Below are 19,812 nucleotides of genomic sequence, written 5' to 3' on the forward strand. Positions count from 1 at the left end.
GTGGCCAGCTCCTTAAAGAAAACTGAGTCCTTCCTCACCTGCATGCCCCACCAGAAGCCATTGATTGTAAAGAGCTACACTCAGCATCCTTATCACAATTTTAAAAGAGTTTTCTTTGATAGCATTCTGTCTGGGCTGTTACTTTTTTGGTGGTGGGGAGGGAGTGGAGATAGAGGTCACAGAAGCCATCTATGTCTCTCTTTCTCAATTGTGAGTCTACAGTCACCAATACCATGGCAAAAGTAGCTTCCCTGCCCTTTACAGTCAGTGGTAGCTCAGTTCATGGACTTCCACATGGTTTCTGGCCACAGCATGGACCACAGATATCCACATGGTCTCTGGTGTCAGCATGTACCACGAACCTCAGCATGGTCTCTGGCGGCAGTACAGACCATAAACATCTACACAGCACAGGCCATGGACACCTTCCCAGTCCTCGGTGGCAGCACAAGCCAAAAACATCAACATGAGCTCAGGTATCAGTCAGTACAGGCCATTCATACCAACACAGCATCAGGTGGCAGCACAAGCTACTCAGATCAATAAGGCTTCAGGAGGCAACACATACATCTGCATGGCCTTCGGGTAATGCAGGCCATGGGCATCAACACCACCTCTGGCTGCAGGACCACAGATCCAGACATGGCCCCAGGTGGCTGCACAGGCCACTAACACCAACATGGCCACAATCCATGGATATCAACATGGCTGCAGGTGGCAGCACAGACCACAGACATCCCCATGGCCTTCAGTGGTAACAAGGGCCATGGACATCAGTATGGCTCCTGGCTGCAGTAGAACTATGGCCCCACACATGGCCATTGGTGGCAGTGTGGCCTACAAACACCCACATGACATCAACATGGATCTTGGCTAATGTAGGACCAGACAGCTACACGAACCTCAGGCTTCAACATGACGAGCAGCAAACCACGGACACCAAAGTGGCCTCCAGGGGCAGCACAGACCAGAGAGGTCTTTGAGGAGGACCAACCCAAAAAAATGGACCATTCTTCATCTCGGACATCCTGTCATTGCTCAGAACAAGGCGATGATGCAACTGAGTAGTGTTTTGGTGGCTGAGTATGCACTAGCTCCAGGCTGCTATACCCCACCCTGCTGGCCTTACTCAGCAAGGACATGTTCCCCGTCCACCTCAGCCCTCTCTCATACCTGTCCTAACTGCAGTTGTGTCTCTAGTTGCATCTCTCAACTACACACTCACCACTCCATTCCTCTATCTTTCCCACCTTTCCATTGCTTATTCACTCATCAAAGTGGCACTGGAAACTGCAATGTGTCACATACTTTATCTCTTTGCCTAAACAGCTTTATAAGCTAATATTCATTGCAGTAAGCCATTGGTCTGGTTCGTTTCTGGTTTCTGAAGCACCATAAATACTGGACCATTGCTGAGACTTGTCTTGGATATCCTACTGCTGCCCAGAGTCAGGGTGATGCTGCAGCTGGGCAAAGTATCCAGGGACAGGTTCTGTGCGAGCTCCTGGCTGCCACACACCTCCTGTGCGCCATGTCTGCCGCCCCATACTGGTTGGACTAGACCTTTGCGGTTGTAGACTGTGGGCAGTGCTGCTGCTCCACACATTCTCCTAGCAGTGCAGGTAGTATGGGTGACAGCTGTACTGTGCCACGCTGGGAGCTGGCCTGTGGGCCTAAGGCTGGCCCTCTTCAGTACTGACCTGTTTCTGTGGGAGTTCCAGGCTCATTGGGCATAACCTTTGTGCCTGCGGCCTGCTGGCTGAGCTGCAGCAGCAAAAGGTACAGATTCTTCATGGCACTGCTCTGTTACCTCTCTTTCCAACTTCATAAGTCTACTTTAAAATCATCTTCCCATAAGACTTGCCTTTTTTTCCTTAGTTGTTTCAGAGCTATTGGAGGCTTTGAAGTCTCCTTTTCCTCTGCATCATTCTTCAGCCTCCAAGGGTCTCTCAGACTCCTCAGCGCTCTGTGCATGGGGACCATCATCTGTTTTCCCCTGAATAGATATTTCTTGGGGCTGGAATACAACCCTAACGGATATGGCAGAGCATATTCTAGGATGTGGGGGGTTGCTCTCTGGTATCACCTGCAACTCCGCCACAGGCCTCTAAATCACTAAACTTTAAGTGATGCTTCTCTAAAAGATGTAGCAGAAATGGCTCACAAAGGCATAAAAAATACTCACCATCACTAGTCATTGTGGAAATACAAAACCAACCAACACAGTAAGAAAGATACTACATTATACTTACCAGGAAAGCTATTTCAGAGTTCTATTTCTGGATACTGATGTTCTTTCAACTTACAGTGGGGTCATATACCCAATTCCCAGCTCCATAAGTAAAAAATGCACTAAATATACCTAAGCTTTGGAACACACAGATTAGCAACATGGCACACTACAGAATATTGTTTATGATCATGTAGCTCAATAGTTCTCAACTTGTGGGTCATGACCCCTTTGGGGGAGGGGTCACATATCTTATATATTTACACTACGATTCATAACAGTATAAAAATTACAGTTATAAAGTAGCAACAAAAATAATTTTATAGTTGGGGGGGGGTCACCACAACATGAGGAGCTGTACTAAAGGGTCGCAGCATTAGGAAGGTTGAGAGCCACTGTGGTAGCTGGATGAAAACTGTAGCTGCTACAAAACATCATGCAGGCCTTTTTTCTCTCCCCAGAGTTCCTTCTGTCTCTGCAGTCTCGCTTAGGCTGGCCTTGAACTCCTGATCTGTTTATCTCTACCTCTTGAGTGCTGTGATTATAGACATGCACCACCATGACCAGCAGGCCTTACTTCCCTTTAGCCTGTTGGACTCCACAGCACTTGTCCACTTCCTTTATCTTCCCTTTCCTCACCTCGTCCTTCCATGTTCAGTCTCATTTCTCTCAGTGGCCTTATTTAATGTCCCCATGAAAGCTGTTACTTCAGACAGTCCTGCATTTCCCTCTTTGTGATAGTTTTAAACTGTATGAATTCTTGTTTAACCATTTTCTCTCTAATACTGAGAAGACACACACTTTACCAGAGAGAATTTTCGTATCTTTTCAGACTTGTATTGTATCTGAAGTTGCTGATGTATACTGGGCTTGAACTAAGTGTTTACTAAATGAATAAAATCAATATACATACAAAAGACAAAATGTACATAAAAACTTAATTAGAATATAGGGTACACATAGCAAAAATAAAATTATTTTCAAAAATTGCCTTCTTTTGTTTGAACTCATTCTCTCCTTTAATTTGTTACAATCTGTAAGTACCAAGCTCTAATCAACGTACCTCTTGAATGGCTGTCATGACGACATGCTGAACAGATTCCTCCATCATCATAATGGCTTGAATGTACTCTGAAAACAAGAATAACCTGGGATGTCACTGTTCAAGTTAAACAACATCAAGAGGTTGAAGGCTAATTCATTCATTCATTCTTTATTTATTTATTTATTTTTGTCTAATATTTTATAAACCCTGAACAGTTTTCTGTGTCTTGATTCTTCCTCAGAACCCCTGTTCAAAGCTACTCTGGCCCGAATACGTGCTACAGGTAAGCAAAGACTGAAAACCAAATTTTAACGCTGTTCCAAAGATACTTTGTTCCTGATTCACGTTTATTCATTTGGTTGAGACTGGATACTGCTTGCTGTCCTCCAATTCACTTTGAATCCTAGGTCGCCCTTGAACTTGGGATCCTTCTATCTTAATGTTTCAGAATATTTGGACTATTAGAATATTAACTACCACACCTGGTTCCTTTCATCATTTCCTATAAAGCTGAGAATAAATCAGTGAAATAGTGAGACCCAAAGTCAGGGTGAGAAAGAACCACATCACTTTTCTACATTCTAAGAGTTATCCTTTATATTATTCTTTGGTACTTGGTAAAGATACTCTGCTTTTATTCTTATGTGATCAAAGCTCTAAGTTATATAAATTATTACCTTAATTTTGTTTAGTATGAACAGAAATAACTAAAATGGATTTAAGAGAGACTATATAACTCTGGGGTTTAGAATACTATCTTACAGCTCTGTGTGTAAAGCAGAAACCACACCAGTCTCATGCTCACCAAGCCCCAAACCAAGAGAGTCTCAGTGGTCAAGAGTAAGGACACTGTAAAACAGTATCTCTTTCCTTCGACAAAGCCTTGCTAATAGTTTTCGTTATTTACAGACCCAACACTGGATGGCAGAAGTGGCTTAAGAATTAAAATAAATGAACATGGCAGAGTCCCTTGGCCATACTCATGAAATGTATGAACAGTATCATTAGACGCATCTCCTGGAACGTAGAATGGAACCCTTCGCCCAGCAGCTAACATAGTGTTTTGTTTTAAGTATTTGAACCAAACCATTGTGATATATAACATCAAACACAAGAACCAGCACATCTAGGATGACTGACAGGTCCTCAGAACTGAAGCCTATGAATGAACATGGACGAGAAGAAGCAGTGGTGCTGGTTTGGGGAAGGGAGGCTTAATGGCAGCTGCTGGAAGTGAAGGCAGTAGGAGTAAAAGGAGGCCAGGGCATTAGTAGGCACGAGAGGGGAAGCGTTAGTTAAGAAGCGGTGTTGCCACGTCAAGGCCCTTCCCCGCGAACACCGTGAAGCACTCAGTGATAAAATGGCGATGACAACTAAATCAATGTGGACTACTTGCAAACCTTAAAGCTCAAAATCCAGTTCTGTATGACTATTTGGTACATATCCGCGAGGCAACGCTGGAGAATGAGGCATATCATACATTGTACATTCAGAGTGACAGGGATTTTTAGTAAAGGAATTTACCCGCAATTTTATCTGTTCAAAATATTTAGTATGGCTTAGAACAAAGAACACAAAGCTTAAAAGATAGAGAAATAAGGGCCCCCACATCTACATCGTTACAAATAAGAAATTTGGCAAATCTTATAATATTTGTAAATCCCAACCTTCTAATCTATAAAGAGTATTTTATTTTCTAATTTACTTTCAATTCACGGGCACTGGTGTTTTGCCTGCACGTCTGTCTGTGTGTGGGAGTCGGATTCTCTAGAACTAGCATTACAGTTGTGAGCTGCCATGTCGGCCCTGGGAACTGAACCTGGGTCCTGTGGAAGAACAGCCAGTGTTCTTAACTTCTGAGCCATTTCTCCAGTCCTAAAAAGTACTTTTTGTTCTGCTCTTGCTTAGTAGAATAGTAGACTGAAGGCAGAAACCACAGGCTGGCAAGGTGGCTCAGTGAGTAAAGGTGCTTGCCAACCAGGCCTGATGGCTGGACTTTGATCTCAGGATCCACATCGTGGGAAAAAAAGAACTGACTTCCCCAAGTTGTCCACCAACCTCCACAGGCACTTTGTGGTACATGTTGTACCTCCTACCCCCAATAAACAAATGTTAAAAAACAAAACCAAAAACCCAACCTCCCAAAAAACAGACCCCCCAAAACAACAACAACAAACAAAACCCTACAGCCTCTCCCCAACCCACTGCTAACAAACGCAAAACACAAGGTCAATGTTATTATCAGTGTGCCTTCTATTACTAATCTCTGGCTTTTAAAATGTACCCCTACTTTATTTGCTGCAAGTAGAGGTCAGCAAAGACAAATACATAGTCAGGTGCTCACTAGTTGTTTTTAACTTCTTCCAACAGAAAACAATGGCTAAACACAAAGCAAATGCAGACACAGTTTCATTTAGTCTTCATACCTAAGCTATTCTGGTGATCAGGACAAAGGCAGGGTCTATCTCATCCACTACTGAAGTACTTCAGAGAGCCTTGTTCTCCATCTACCTACATCTTACATTCAGAGTAACAGTTAATTATTAGCAATTTAAAAACTCATTTATATGATTCTTAGCTCTCTACTGTATTCCTGAAACCAGAGATCATCCCAAATCTAAGTAAGTGAGAGATTAAAAAGCCTGTTCAACTGGAACCTTCCGCCTTCTTTACTGGCTAGCTTTTATAATGCTGAATGTGCTGTACAGGGCACTAGGGGATGTAAGTCATCAATGATTTTACCCAGCTGTGACCTCTGCTAATAATATCACCTTACCAGACAAGATGTGACCACTGGTGCAGTAGTGGCCTGAGTGTGATGGGACTAATCAACCACTTTCTATCTGGATTTTAGATGTGCTCCACAGAAGAAATCATACTTAGTATTGTAAATCTGGTTAAAAGCCAACGGCGAGGGAAGTCACAGTCCTGGGAGGAGGGAACTTACTATTGTTTCATTATACAAAACTTATGTCATATAGTCTTCTAAATATTTATGCTTACACATATAGATTAGTGCTGTTCTCATTCTTGGTCAGGAGTTTCTGTTTTCAGTGGGCAATGGTTAATACAGAGACTCATAACTGAGTGAGAGTCTGATGCTTGCTCAGCCCTAAGAGGAGACACATCTGCATCATCCCTTCCAAGGCTCCAGTAGCACTACAGAAGAGGGGTGAGAAAGAATAACAACTAGAGGGCAGGAAGAAGTGCTGTTAACTGCCGCCTTCTGGACACCGACAGAGCTGGTGCGCCTGTGAACCCATACCAATAGTGGCTTTGGGATGATCAGTGTGCCGTTGTTTAAAAAAAAAATTACTTTTTAAAGAAATAAAGACAGTTTTAAGAAAGTAAAGCAATCCAAAGAGTGGGAGTCAGCTAGTAAGCTAAGGGAAAAGCCCCAAAAGTTTATGCTATTATTAAACGTATTCACTATTAGAATATGGAAAAAGTAAAAAAACCAAGTAAATACAAACTTGTTTTGCATTACCAGGTGTGGAGAGAAAGAGATGAATGGGGTTGGGGACTTTTGAACAACAACATAAACACAAACAGCAACAACAGCAACAACAACAAAAAACCAGCTTCAACTTAAAATAATCACAAAATACTACTTATTATATTGAATAGCCTCTCATTCCCTATTCTCCAGTAATTCTCTCATTTTTCCCCTTACAATTAAAGTGTTGTGGGGTTTTTAAGGCTCTAAAATATAACTTGAATCTTTCTTAGTTTGAGTTATTTTTAACTCACTGTCCTTCACAGCTTTACTTAAATTACATCCCTAACACCATGTCTAGACGCTCTCATTACATTTCACCTTCAGAGCACTTACTACCTGTAATTACTTGTACTAGATTTAATGATTTTGCTCCCTCCACTCTGGTTCCATGAAGGCAAGCTTTATGACTGTTTTGTCTGGGTCTGTAGTCCTCTTTCATAATACATCAATTCAGTAAATATTTGCGAAATAAATCAAATCTAGTTTGGACCTGGGAAGATGACCCAGTGAGTAGTAGGGCTGAGCCAGCATCAGGGCCCAAGTTAGAATGGGATAGCACCCAAGTAAAGGATGGGATAGTTGTACAATGCTGTAACCCCAGAACTGGGAGCAGAGACAGGCAGATGTTAGGAGCTCACTGGCCATCCAGCCGAGCCAAAACAGGGAGCTTCAAGTTAATAGGACACCCTGTCCTAAAAAATAAAGGGGAGCGTGGCAGAAGGTGACAGAAGATGACATCTAGTATCCTTCTCTGGCCTCTGTATGCATATTCAGAGACCCACATGCCCATGTTCATGCAACACACACATATATACAGAAGCACCCCCCAAATGAAAATAATCTATGTACTTTATGTATGGTAAATCTGAATGTATCTTAAAAGAAATGATCCCGTACAAGTAAGTCAGATTTTACAAAGTGGGGAAAAAAAAAAAAGACATCGTTTCCTATGTGTCAAAGCTGGTCTTCAAGTAACTTCAACAATGCCACAAATCTGTAACCCTGGAGCTGCTACACACATAAAAATACTGTACTTTTTCTAATATCTGCAAATTGAATTTAACTTACTAATTTATCTAACTCTACTTAGCATTTTTACCAACTATAGTTGATATAGTCATAGAATAAGCATAACTCATCCCATAATGCCACCAAATAAGCGACATTTTAAAACGGAAAAATTAGTTTTTCAATGGGTCTTACCGGGTATATTAAAACACATTAAAGGGCGGGCCCCAGGTCCAGCACTAGATGGCCAACACAAATGAACCCAATGATATTGTTGTAGACTTTTTACCTCATATTGCTCTGTTTGGACAAATTTTTTTTTTTACTTGTCTTTTGCCTCTATTTATGGCTGCTCATCTTGTGTTTTATGGATTCTAGTTGTGTGTGTTTGTTTCTTGTGGTTTTTTATTTTTAATTTTAATTAATTAATTAATTTACTTATTTTGCCTCTAAAGATAGAAAGGAGGAGTTGGGTGATGGGGAAATGGGAAGGATATGAGATGGGATAGATGGGGAGGAGAAATTACGGTTAGCATATATTGTATGAAAACATTTTTCAGTACTATAAATTGTGGATATGGCAGTATGGTGGCACATGCCTATAATCCCAGCACTCAGGACACAGCACTCGGGACACAAAGGCAAGCAGATTTCTGCTGGTTTGAGGCCAACATGGCCTCGATAGCAAGTTCAGGCCAGCCAGGGCTACATGGTGAGACTCTGTCTCAAAAAAATAAAACTGTGGCTATAAGAACACACAATAGATAAATGCAATGAAATTAGTGTTTCAAACACTATCTATATATACATATAGTTCTAAAAAAAATCACATTTCCATGAAATTAAAATTGTTTGAAACACTACTATGTGTAAGATATTGTACTGTTTTACATGTCATGTTACTTAGACCCCTAACAATTTTGTGAGGTAGGTAGCAAACATCCATTTACTAAGAAACTGAAATATAAAGACTAGGTTTACCCAGTGTCTATCCACAGTTTGTAAGAGTGCATCTGGATTTGAAACAGGTTGACTGGGCATCTCAGCCTGTGCTCTTATTCAGTGCACAGAAATATTTCTTAAGCTATCATTTTATAAACTAAATTAATAAATATTTTAATAATAACCATAAATGTCACCACACCCAATGTAGTTGAGATGCATTAGGAAGACTATGTGCAGGCTGGAGATGCAGCTCAGTGACACAGTGCATGCTTAGCATGAACATGGCACAGGGCTCCTCACAACAGCATCACGACACAAAACTATTCCATTATATAGTCTTACGGAAAGAGAAGGAATATGACCATAATCATATTAGACTACCTTTTAAAACTCACTTAAACCTGAAGGCAAATTACCAGCAAAACTCTAGAAGTTGGGTAGCCATGGAAAGATGTTTTGTATCCTGGTGCTTTAGATATGAAGTATACAATATATATTACTCTCATTAGTTACCTTGCTTCTGCTCACAGTTGACAGCACAGCCTAGAATGAGCTGGAGCATCCTTCCGAGCTCTGCTGCATCAGAATGCTCCCCAATAAGGTTCACATCAGGAAGGGTAAAATCATTAATCTGCTGTCCTAGAATCTGAATGGAGACAAAGAAATTATAATCACATTCATACATATAGAGCCAAATACAATATTAATAGAGATCAATTCACTATCACTAGACACTCACTGTGAAAGCAAGAGCTGTTCTGCTAGCCTCACTCCCAATATCTGTTCTTATCTCTCACACATAAGTTACAATGTCTCATGGCAACTTAGTACCTAATCTGGTGTGTGGCATGTATACTGAACAAAGCCCTGTACATCCTTCTGATGGTCTAAGGAAGCTTGGATGTTTGCTCTCTGATGAATGACAACCATAACGGTCTAGAGTAAAGGACATGTCAAACAGTTGGAACTAAAGAGGAACTCACACTACCAACATAAGATTCTCCCTTGCTTCCTTCACTTTGTCTCTAAAATGTTGGTAATAAGATATTCTTTTTTTGTTGTTTTTATTTTGTTTTGTTTTTTTTCAAGACAGTGTTTCTCTGTGTCGCCTTGACCGTCCTGGACTTGCTTTGTAGACCAGGCTGGCCTCGAACTCACAGAGATCCTCCTGCCTCTGCTTCCCGGGATTAAAGGCGTGCGTCACCACCGCCCGGCTGGTAATAAGATATTCTTAGCAGGAAAGAGAATGGGAAACCCCTTTAGTGGAGATTTTGGTTCTACATGAAAACACCTGCAAAGAAGGGGGAGTCTCCCTGTCCGATAACCTGCCAAGTGTAAGGGGCTAGGGATGTGCACCAGGCGGTAGAGCACCAGCCTACCTCCATCCTCAGCACCACAGCTAATCATGCTGCTGCTGCATGCATTTAATCCCAGAATTTAGGAGGCAGAGAACCAGAGGTTCAAGGTTACTATTGGCTAAACAGAAATATACCAGCAAACCAGATTAATTTTAATTCTTCTCTTGTCTAGGTAAATCGATCCCCAGAAGTAATTAAAAATAGCAAGGGAAAAAAAAAAAAAAAAAAAAAAAGCTTCCACAGTTCAGGACGGAGACCTCAAAAGCCAGCAGTTGTGTTTCTTATCCTTGAGTGAGGTATGTACTTGGTTCTACCACAGTTCTGTCCTGACTAAAGGCCAGAAGCACTAAAGCAATGTTCAGGGGCATTGGTTTTGTTTTGTTTTTGCTAACATTCTTCTAGGTTTACATAGAAACCTAATGAGCACAGCTGCCTGGAAACTGTGTGATCAGGTGCTTCACTGACAATTGAAGGTGTGCCAAAATTCCAGTCTAGCCACCAGGATCGGAAGGTGTTAATGAACACCTTGTGGGTGGGACAACTGGACTGACAAGCTCACCTCCCATGACTTAACCCAGTAAAGCCTTAATAAGTCCTTAACAGGGGCATCAGTGGCAACCCTTTCTTACTTCCTTTCTCTTAAGCTATCTTCTATAGTAAAACTTCTTTCTAAAATTTAACCTTCTGTTGTTTATGAAGTTCATCTTTCAGTTTACAACACAAAGGACATAGAAGCCACTAACATAGAGTAGCTTTGCTGGCCAGAGACCCTAATACTCTAAGTAATGTCATATGAATCAGAAAAGACTCTGTCATATTTAAGGATCTCCCCTCCCTCCTCTACTTTTCCCCATTTCAAAAGTAAGCAAGTAAGTAAGTATGTATGTATTTAAAAATTGTAACAGAGATGTCTACTGGGAAGAAACTGAACAGAGGGATTGGAAAATGAATAAAATAAAGATGAGCTCATGGGAATAAAAATATAGTAGGAATGAAAGTTTCAATGGGCAAGCAAGAAAGGTATGTAGTTATCTCAGGAAGTAGAACAAAAACATAAGCAATGAAAAGAAAAATAGATTAAGTAATTAAAGAAATCTGAGTAACTAAAGGTTCAATCCAGGAGGCGCAAAGGCTCTGTGGAACTTCTATAGAATAAACAGAAAAGAAAAAAAAAAAAAAAAAAGTAGAAAAAATTTCCCTAAAACTAGTAGGTACTCAGTTTTTAAGGACTTGCTAAGTACCAAGCATAAAACAAAATCCAAGCTCAAAATATACCTTCTATCAAAGCATAATATCATGAATCTTTAGAGATAAATAAAAACAAATAAATCCTAAGTGAAGAAGTTGCCAAAAGGGAATGGGAATCCAATGAGAGACTGCAACAGCAAATCCAGAGGAAGCTGGTGAACCATGCTTCAGTGGCTTCCAGACCGAGTTCACAGCCAACCCAACTCTCAGGGAAGCAATAAATGCCAAGGCCTAAGGTTTAGCATGCACTTTTCAGAAGATAGCACTGTTCCAATGTGCTCACCAATATAAAAGTAAATCGGAAGCTGGGTATGGTCATTACACCTTTAACACCAGCACTCAGGAGCCAGAGGCAGGTGGATCTCATGAGTTTGAGGCTAGCCTGGTCTACATAGTGCATGAGATCTTGTTTAAAAAACAAAGTAACCAAAAAAAGAGAGAATAAATACAAAATATGCAAGTATACAAGAATAAATAAAGGGAATATGATAGAACAGAGATGGAGGAATTCTCAGACTGAGTGTGAAAGGTAATGACAGAACATAAGCTTATTTACTATTGTTGATTCTAGTTAAGAATGAAAACCCTTTTGCTTTGTTGCAGGAATCTCAATACAGCAGGTACTAACATAGAACCCTCTGGAACTAGTCTCAAAATACAGGATATAGGTATCACAGTAATTTTCTAGAGTTTGAAAAAAACAACAAACCTTACATTTCAAAATGGACCCCATATAAGGGGTCTGAGTGAGACTATGGACCTTCATAAATGCTTCTGTAGGTGCATTTATGCAGATGTCTACAAAAGTGTTACCATATTGTACACATAGTCTTTTGTTGTTGTTATTTTTCTTTCAAGACAGGGTTTCTCAGTATAGCCTTGGCTACCCTGGACTTGCTTTATAGATCAAGCTGGCCTTGAACTCACAGAGATCTGCCTGTTTCTGCCTCCCCAAGTGTTGGGATTACAGGTGTGTGCCACCATGCCTGGCCATACACAGTCTTAAGAAAAACATTTTATGATTGAATACTATTTGCCTAATAAATATTTCATAATTTTCTTGTTGTTAGACACAAGGCTTATTTTTAATTCTGCAACCTATAAAATAACATGGAGCCAGACAGCTCTAAGTAGTCATTTGTTCGTCCGTTCATTCATTCATTCCTCACTACGTTGCCCATGCTCGCTTTGAACTCCTAGGATTGAGCAATTCTCCTGCCTTACCCTGCTGAGTAGCTGCAGAGTTTAGAAAAATTGTGACTATATGTTACTATGTCAGGGTTGGAGTGGCTCTCAGGCTTAGGAAGATGGAAAATTCAATGTCGCTCCTGTCTATATACAGAGTAGTGGCCAGCCTGTCTACATGAGAACTTGTCTTAAAAAAAAAAAAAGTGTCAAAAGATGGCTATTTTACAAAGCTTTTAAATACAAGCATTCTACCTTCATGAAGTATATGGAGCAAGTAAAAGATATAAAATAACTTCAGGAAAAAATACATAATTACAAATTACAGCCAGTGATAAAAAAGGAAAAGAACACTGGATGAGGAGGTTAAAAGGGGAGCCTAGTGGTGAATCGTCTAGTAGGGACTCACTATGTGTAGTTGCAAAACAAATACCAGTGCTGGACACTTCACCTCTTCTCACAAGCACTAGGCTTTTAAAAGCACATAAGGAAATGTTCCAAACATGCTAGTCATCTGCAGAGACAAAACTTATCTCCTCTCTAAGGAGGATAAGCATGGTTGGGTCATGCTGACTGGGCATAGAATGATGCTGCAGACAGAAAGTTCAAAGTATCACCAAGGAAGGTCTTGTGGAGTGTGGAGGAGCAAGAGGGTGAGAAAAACAAAAAGATGACAGAGAAAGAGAAAAAGGTATGGATAGAGAAGGATCTGAGCCTGACAGAACTGCAGAACAGTGAAAGCAAAACTGCTCACCAGGTACTATTTTAGCAGTCTAAGTACAAACTCACAACAACTTAGTTATAGCTGCTTGGTACCACCCATAGCTGGAGAAAGCTCCATTTTGAAGGTCTAATTGATCTTTTTAGTGATATTAAAAGAAAGACAGCTCAGCACTCAGGAGGCAGAAGCAGGAAGATCAAAAGTTCAAGGTCATCTTCAGCTATATATCAAGTCTGAGGACAGCCTGGTCTACATAAAACTCTCCAAAATACATAAATTAATAGGAAAACAAACAAACAAACAAGCCCCAAACCACCTGGAAGGACATGGTAACTCAAGCCTAGGATATTGGCACAAGAGAAGTGGAGGCAGAGGCCAGCCTGGATGCAGTGAGTGACTGTCTCTGAGCCGAGAACAGCCATCCTGGCGCACTTGGCTATACCCCTTGCAAGCCATCATCCAGCTGAGCTAGTTGATGATTTATACCCCAGAAAAGAGGGGCGAGAGGGCACAAGATTCTCACCTGAGTGTCCAGCTGTTCCCTGTCACCTATGGTATATAGCTCTGCCTTAACTGCATACGACCTGGGGGAGGAGCAGTATACGTAGGCCAGGGAAGACTAGATCTTTCTATGTGGCTCTAGGGGCGCCCTGATCCTCCTCAGGAAGGCTTCTCAGGTGTGGCTTTTCCTAGCGGTGGGGAGAGCAGCACCCACATCTCTTTAGTAATCTTTCACCTATACTCTGTAAGGAAGCCAATAAACTCATGGTTCCTAAAGAGGGAACGTCAGTGGAACTGTGCCTCTGTTTGTCATTGGGACTTTAAGAGAAAGGGAAGCTATTTTAGTAGCTCTGGGCTACAAAGTGAGTTTCTGGCCAGCCTGTACTACAGAGCAAGCCCTTGTTTGAAATCCCAAAGGAAGAACTACAGAATGATACCAAGGTTTGATAGCTGTATTCTAGGTTGGATGTGGCAGAGCAGTGCTTCTCAACCTCCCTAATGCTGTGACTCTTTAGTACAGTTTTTTGTGTTGTGGTGACCCTCGACCATAAAATTATTTTATTGTTACTTCATAATGTTAATTTTGCTGCTGTTATAAACCATAATGTAAATATCTGATATGCAGGCTATCTGATAGTGACCCCCAAAGGAATTGTGACCCACAGGTTGAGAACCATTGTGATAGAGTCACTTACTAAGATGGAGAAGATAGATGCTATAGACATAAACATGGGTCTAAATGTAAGCAAACTTGCAGGAAAAACATGCTAAAAAAATAATACATGTTTCTAGGCAACATTCTGTCCTGCTGGTATCTGTGATCATAAAACTAATAGTTGTGCTGTGTGAGTATCTCTAAGTAATGCTGTGCTCTGATACGGACTCTAAGGTTGAGGTGAGTTTATTCAGAGCCCAGGCACTTGCCCATGAACAAAGCATAAGCAGTGGGCCAATCGCAATCGTCCATCAGTTCTTTTTTTTTTCTATGATTTTTAAAACTTCATTCATTCATATTACATCTTAATTGTTATCCCATCCCTTGTATCCTCCCATTCCTCCCTCCCTCCTGCTTTCACCCTATTCCTTTCCCCTATGACTGTGTCTTCTGTCAGTTCTAAGCCACCTTTACAAGTCCAGGAGGAAAGGAGAGAATAGAATACAACAAAATTTACCATATTTTAACAATTATGCAAATTACTCACAATAAATGAAAGTTACTAGTCTGTTCAACGGCTAAGAAATGACTGGTTATTTGAACCAATATCTATCTGCAAAGCTATACAGGGGAAGACATACTATTAATTTTGAAATTTTTTTTTTAGCCTGAAACTATAAAAACATTAAACTTTTCCATAATATTTCCAAGTAGAATGAAAAAAAATCTTACCTCATGATTGTAATCCAAAATGCCTTTTAAAATTTTCTTTAAGTTGCTAATCTGTTTAGAGAGAGAAAAAAGTGGGTAAAAGGCAAACACAGATCTAAGTACAGATTAACAGAAAACGCAAGTGAATCATAGAGCAAGTACAAGCTGAGCACTCCCAGACCACAGTTCTGAAGTCTGAAGTGGGCTGACCTCCAAAGCCTTCGAACAGCATGCTGGTACTTTTAAACATTTGGACTTTGAGGGTTCTCATATTTAAGATTAGGGACATTAAACCGGTCAAGTTTATGCAACTCTTCTAAACAAACAAACAAACAAAAAGCCCCTAACCCTCAAAAAACAAAAACAAAAACAAAACGAAACAAAAAAAACCTCTTCTAAAATCTGAAACACTTCCGGCCTAATTCAAATGATAGATATCTAATAAAGCAACAGGCATTTGAAGTTTGAAGTAACAACGTCAGAAAAGACCGCTGCTTAGTGACAGCGCTATGGGGAAATGAATAACAGCTAATAGCTTATTCAGACTTTTGATAAGTAAAGTAAATGTGATATTTTTAAATATGTGCTATTTTCTCTAACTTTAGAGTGTTAAACAGAAACTACGGCCAAATTTATCCTTGGAAACCTTTTTTAAAAATTTAAAAAGTAGTTTATATATATGGGTATATTTTGCTCGCATGTTATGTTGGCTCCCCTGGAATTGGAGTTACAGAGGGTTGTGTCATGGAGGTGCAGGGAATTGAACCTATGACGTCTTAACTGGTGAGCTATCTCTCCAGCCCTTTGTTGTCTTAATCCAGGAAATACATCTCCAAATTCCTCCATGGTCAAGAAAAGGCTGCTGTTTAGCTGAATACCAAATAAAGTAAATAACTATGACCATAGGTTAAAGGTCACTATTGCACCCTGAAATACTGCAACAGACTCACATTAAGCACTGCAAAGATGCTAGCGCTTTAAGGAGGACCGCAGATGAGAGGAGAGGAGGAAGCGATGCATGGAGCCTCAGGCTGTTAACTCACGCCAGGATTTACGCTCACTGGCCACTTTATCTAGGTGAAATGGCAGGCAGATTCACTACATTATCTGATAAAAACTCTTAAGTTCTCTTCTGCTTTTGACTGAATTTCCATTGGAGTAAACGTGCCATATTCTGCTGACCATGCTTGCGAGCTGGCTGAATTTGGTCAGTGTTAGTACAGATGGACTATTTCTGCCTGAAATGCTTGGGATCACAGGCATTTTGGATTTAGGGTTGATGACGCTCAAACTGTAGCTGACTGTGTCCTAGAACAAAAGACAACACTGCCTGAGGTCATCAAGTGAAAGGAGTTGAATTATTTAGTTGCAACCTTCTGCTGTTTTGTTTTGAGACAGGGTATCTCTGTGTGGCCCTACTGTCTTGGGACTTGTGTTGTAGACCAAGCTGGTCTCAAACTCACAGAGATCAGCCTGCCTCTGCCTCCTGGAGTGCTAGGATTACAGGCATGCGCCACCACACCTGGCTGCTTTAAAACATTTTTAAAAGATTTAAAAAACATTTTAAGTGTTCTTCCTGCATGAATATATGTGCACCATGTATATGCCTGGTGTTCTCCAAAGTCAGAAGAGGATACTGGATCCTTGGAACTGGAGTTACAGATGGTTTTGAGCCACCATGTGAATTACTAGGTAGCTAAGGTAGGTCCTTGCAAGAGCAACAAGTGCTCAAACTGTTCAGCAATCTCTCTAGCCCCTGAAAATATTTATTAAGAAAAAAATAAACAAAAAGTTGCTTATTTATTAAAAACAACAAAACAAGCATGTGTACTTGCTTTTGCCTGTTAACTCAAGTACTAAAAGGCGAGGGCAGGAAACTGGATTTGGGGCAGGCCTACACTATGCAGGAAAAAAAAACAGTATCATAAATAAAATTAATTTTGTATTTCTGGAAAAATTTGTATTTGGGAAATACACTATTTATTTCCTTTATTGTTCTTCTAAGTTGTTTATTTTTCATACTTTCAACATCAGAAAGTGGACCACCTTAAAAATTGATATATTCACTTAAAATAGTGGTTTTCCCCATTGAGAAACGCTACATTGTTATTTTAACCAATGGCATCATAAAATTGAAGAGGCAATCCATAGAAAGGTTATATACCTGGTGGCACTCAGAGGAAGGATAGCAGGTTACCAAGAAGAGACTTGATACCCTATGAGCATATACAGGAGGAGGAGGTCCCCCTCAGTCACAGTCATAGGGGAGGGGAGTAAGGGGAAAATGGGAGGGAGGGAAGAATGGGAGGATACAAGGGATAGGATAACCATTGAGATGTAACAAGAATAAATTAATAAAAAAAAAAAAAAAGAAAGGTTATATATAGTCTTTGCCAATAGAGAGTAAATGGTAGAGCTATAGTGTGGACACAGGCTCCCTGATTGCAAAATTCAGCCCTTGCTAGGCTTCACTGACTTAAAAAGTATGGCACATCCTTGCAGGCAGTGTCAAGTTATTCCTAATCTTCAATTCCAGATTATTTTACTAGAGGCTACCTAAATAAGCTTCTAATCTCAATGAATGTATCAGATAAAAAATGCATTATAAAGAACATAAATATTTAAAGACTTGACAGGTATAAAAACAAAAGAAATACCTTTAACCTCCAATTGTCTCCCACTTCAGTTTTGATTCTGTTTAGCCAATTATCATCAAAATATACAGGATCTCTGCAAATATAGAAAAGCTAGATTAAGATCATGTAGCTGTCACGCTTAAAACACCCAATCCCATCCCATGTCATCATTTAAATGAGCCATAAAATACATATATCCCACATACCAGTCATTAAATAACCCATGGGACCAGATGTAACAGCACATTCCCTAACATTAGTTTGATTAGTATTGGTAACAGACTATAGTTATTTAAGATGTACTACAAAATGGGTATTTTATTGAAAAAAAAAAAAAAAACCTAAAAGGCAAAATGGTAATATATAGTTAATATATTCTATAAGTGAGTTATAGTTGAGTACACAAAACCAGAATTGTTGATAGAATAAAACTATCCAAAACCTATGGCATACTTAAAAAAAAAAAAAGACTCAAAAAGGTAAAAATGAGTTAATTTAGACAAATACAGTCAAACCAGGGTAGACTCTAAATATACACCCACGTTTTTCTGAGGAAATTCTCCTACACTTACATTAGAAGGAAAAACTAAGCAAGCAAGCAAGTAAAAAAACTAAACAGAAAAGCCTACTCAAACTCCTCACTCAGCGTGAGCATCACTTAAGTTTATCTGACTGAAGTGCTAAGAAATAACTTCTCCAAGACCACAGGGGAAACATCTGTTTGTCCTGGTCTAGCAAGGGTTAAGTTCAAGATCTTTCTATGACACCGCTGTCCCTATTTAGCCAAAATACAGATGAACATGGGACAGAAATGCTAGTGGAGGAAGGGTAATCTACAGTTCAAGTTTTACTGTATTTGAAACTCAGTCACTAATACATTTTATTCTAGTTAATTTTAAAACAAGCAACAGGTTACTTAGGATTAAACATTTTTGTTATGGGGCTGCAGAGACGACTCAGCAGTTAAGAGCATTTAAGAACTCTTCCAAAGGACCTGTGTTCAAATCCCAGCACCCACGTGGTAGTTTGCAATTGTTTGTAATTCCAGTTCCAGGGATCTGACACTCTCATAAAGACATACATGGAGACAGAACACCAATGTAAATTAAATAAAAAAATTATTACAAAAATAAATGTACTTATTTAGGTAATAAGTATATATAAAAAGTTATAAATTAGATCTATCAAAATCATTTTGAAATCTATATTTAATCACTATGAACATATTAACTTGTCTAGTCACCTTTAAAATTTTTATTTTTATTTTTTTTGATAATGGGTATGTGTATGTGAACGAATGTGCACTGAGGTCAGTTGATCCCAGGGAGCTAGAGTTACAGGAAACTGAACCATCTGATGTGGTACTGGAACTGTACTTGGTCCTCTGGAAGAGCATGAAGCACACTTAACTGCTGAGCCATCTCTCCAGCCTCCTATTCCTCTACCTTTGTTTGTTTGTTTTAAATCAGGGTCTTAGGTATAGCTTTGGCTGGCCTGAAACTCATTATGTAGACCAGGCTGGCCTCTAAGTCAGAGATCCACCTGTCTCTGCCTCCTGAGTACTGGGACTAAAGGAGTGCACCACGACACCCAGCCATCTACTTTTCAAAACAGATCAAGATATAGTTCACAGCTGGGCATAGTGCTACACATCTTTAATAGAGATAGGTTGATCTTTGTGAGTTCCAGGCCAGCCTTGTCTACAAAGCAAGTCCAGGACAGCCAAGGGAAACTCTGTCTTTAAAAACCAGGGGGAAAAAAAGGGGGGGGGGTTATAGTTCATTATAGTTCACATATCATTTATTTATTCTTTTAGAATATACAAATCACTTCGGGATACAATATGAAAGAGCTACACAACCATCACCATCATGTTAAATCATCTGCATCTTCATAGAAAAATAAAGCTGTAAGTGACGGAGATGACTCGGTAGCATGTTGTACAGCAACGATGGCCAGAGTTTGGCTCCCCAGTGTCCAGATAAAAGCCATAAGCAGAGGTATGTGCCTAACCCCAGGTCGAGGGAGCAGGCTATACATAGCAGAAGGGGGGGGGGGGGAGTGGAGACA

At 40.1% G+C, this 19,812-nt stretch overlaps 1 protein-coding gene across 1 annotated transcript in view; it reads right to left on the reverse strand.

The window, feature by feature from the left end:
• The window catches only part of Hook3 (hook microtubule tethering protein 3), an 87,093-nt gene that overhangs the window by 42,425 nt on the left and 24,856 nt on the right, over positions 1-19,812 (reverse strand). The window contains exons 3-6 of the mRNA XM_051169903.1: positions 17,764-17,836; positions 15,128-15,178; positions 9,241-9,373; positions 3,294-3,361 (exon numbers count right to left, since the gene is read on the reverse strand). Coding sequence (XP_051025860.1) covers positions 3,294-3,361; positions 9,241-9,373; positions 15,128-15,178; positions 17,764-17,836 — 325 coding nt within the window. The remainder of the gene's footprint in view (positions 1-3,293; positions 3,362-9,240; positions 9,374-15,127; positions 15,179-17,763; positions 17,837-19,812) is intronic.

Source organism: Acomys russatus, chromosome 27, assembly GCF_903995435.1.
Source record: "Acomys russatus chromosome 27, mAcoRus1.1, whole genome shotgun sequence".
In the NCBI taxonomy this organism is placed as follows: Eukaryota; Metazoa; Chordata; class Mammalia; order Rodentia; family Muridae; genus Acomys; species Acomys russatus.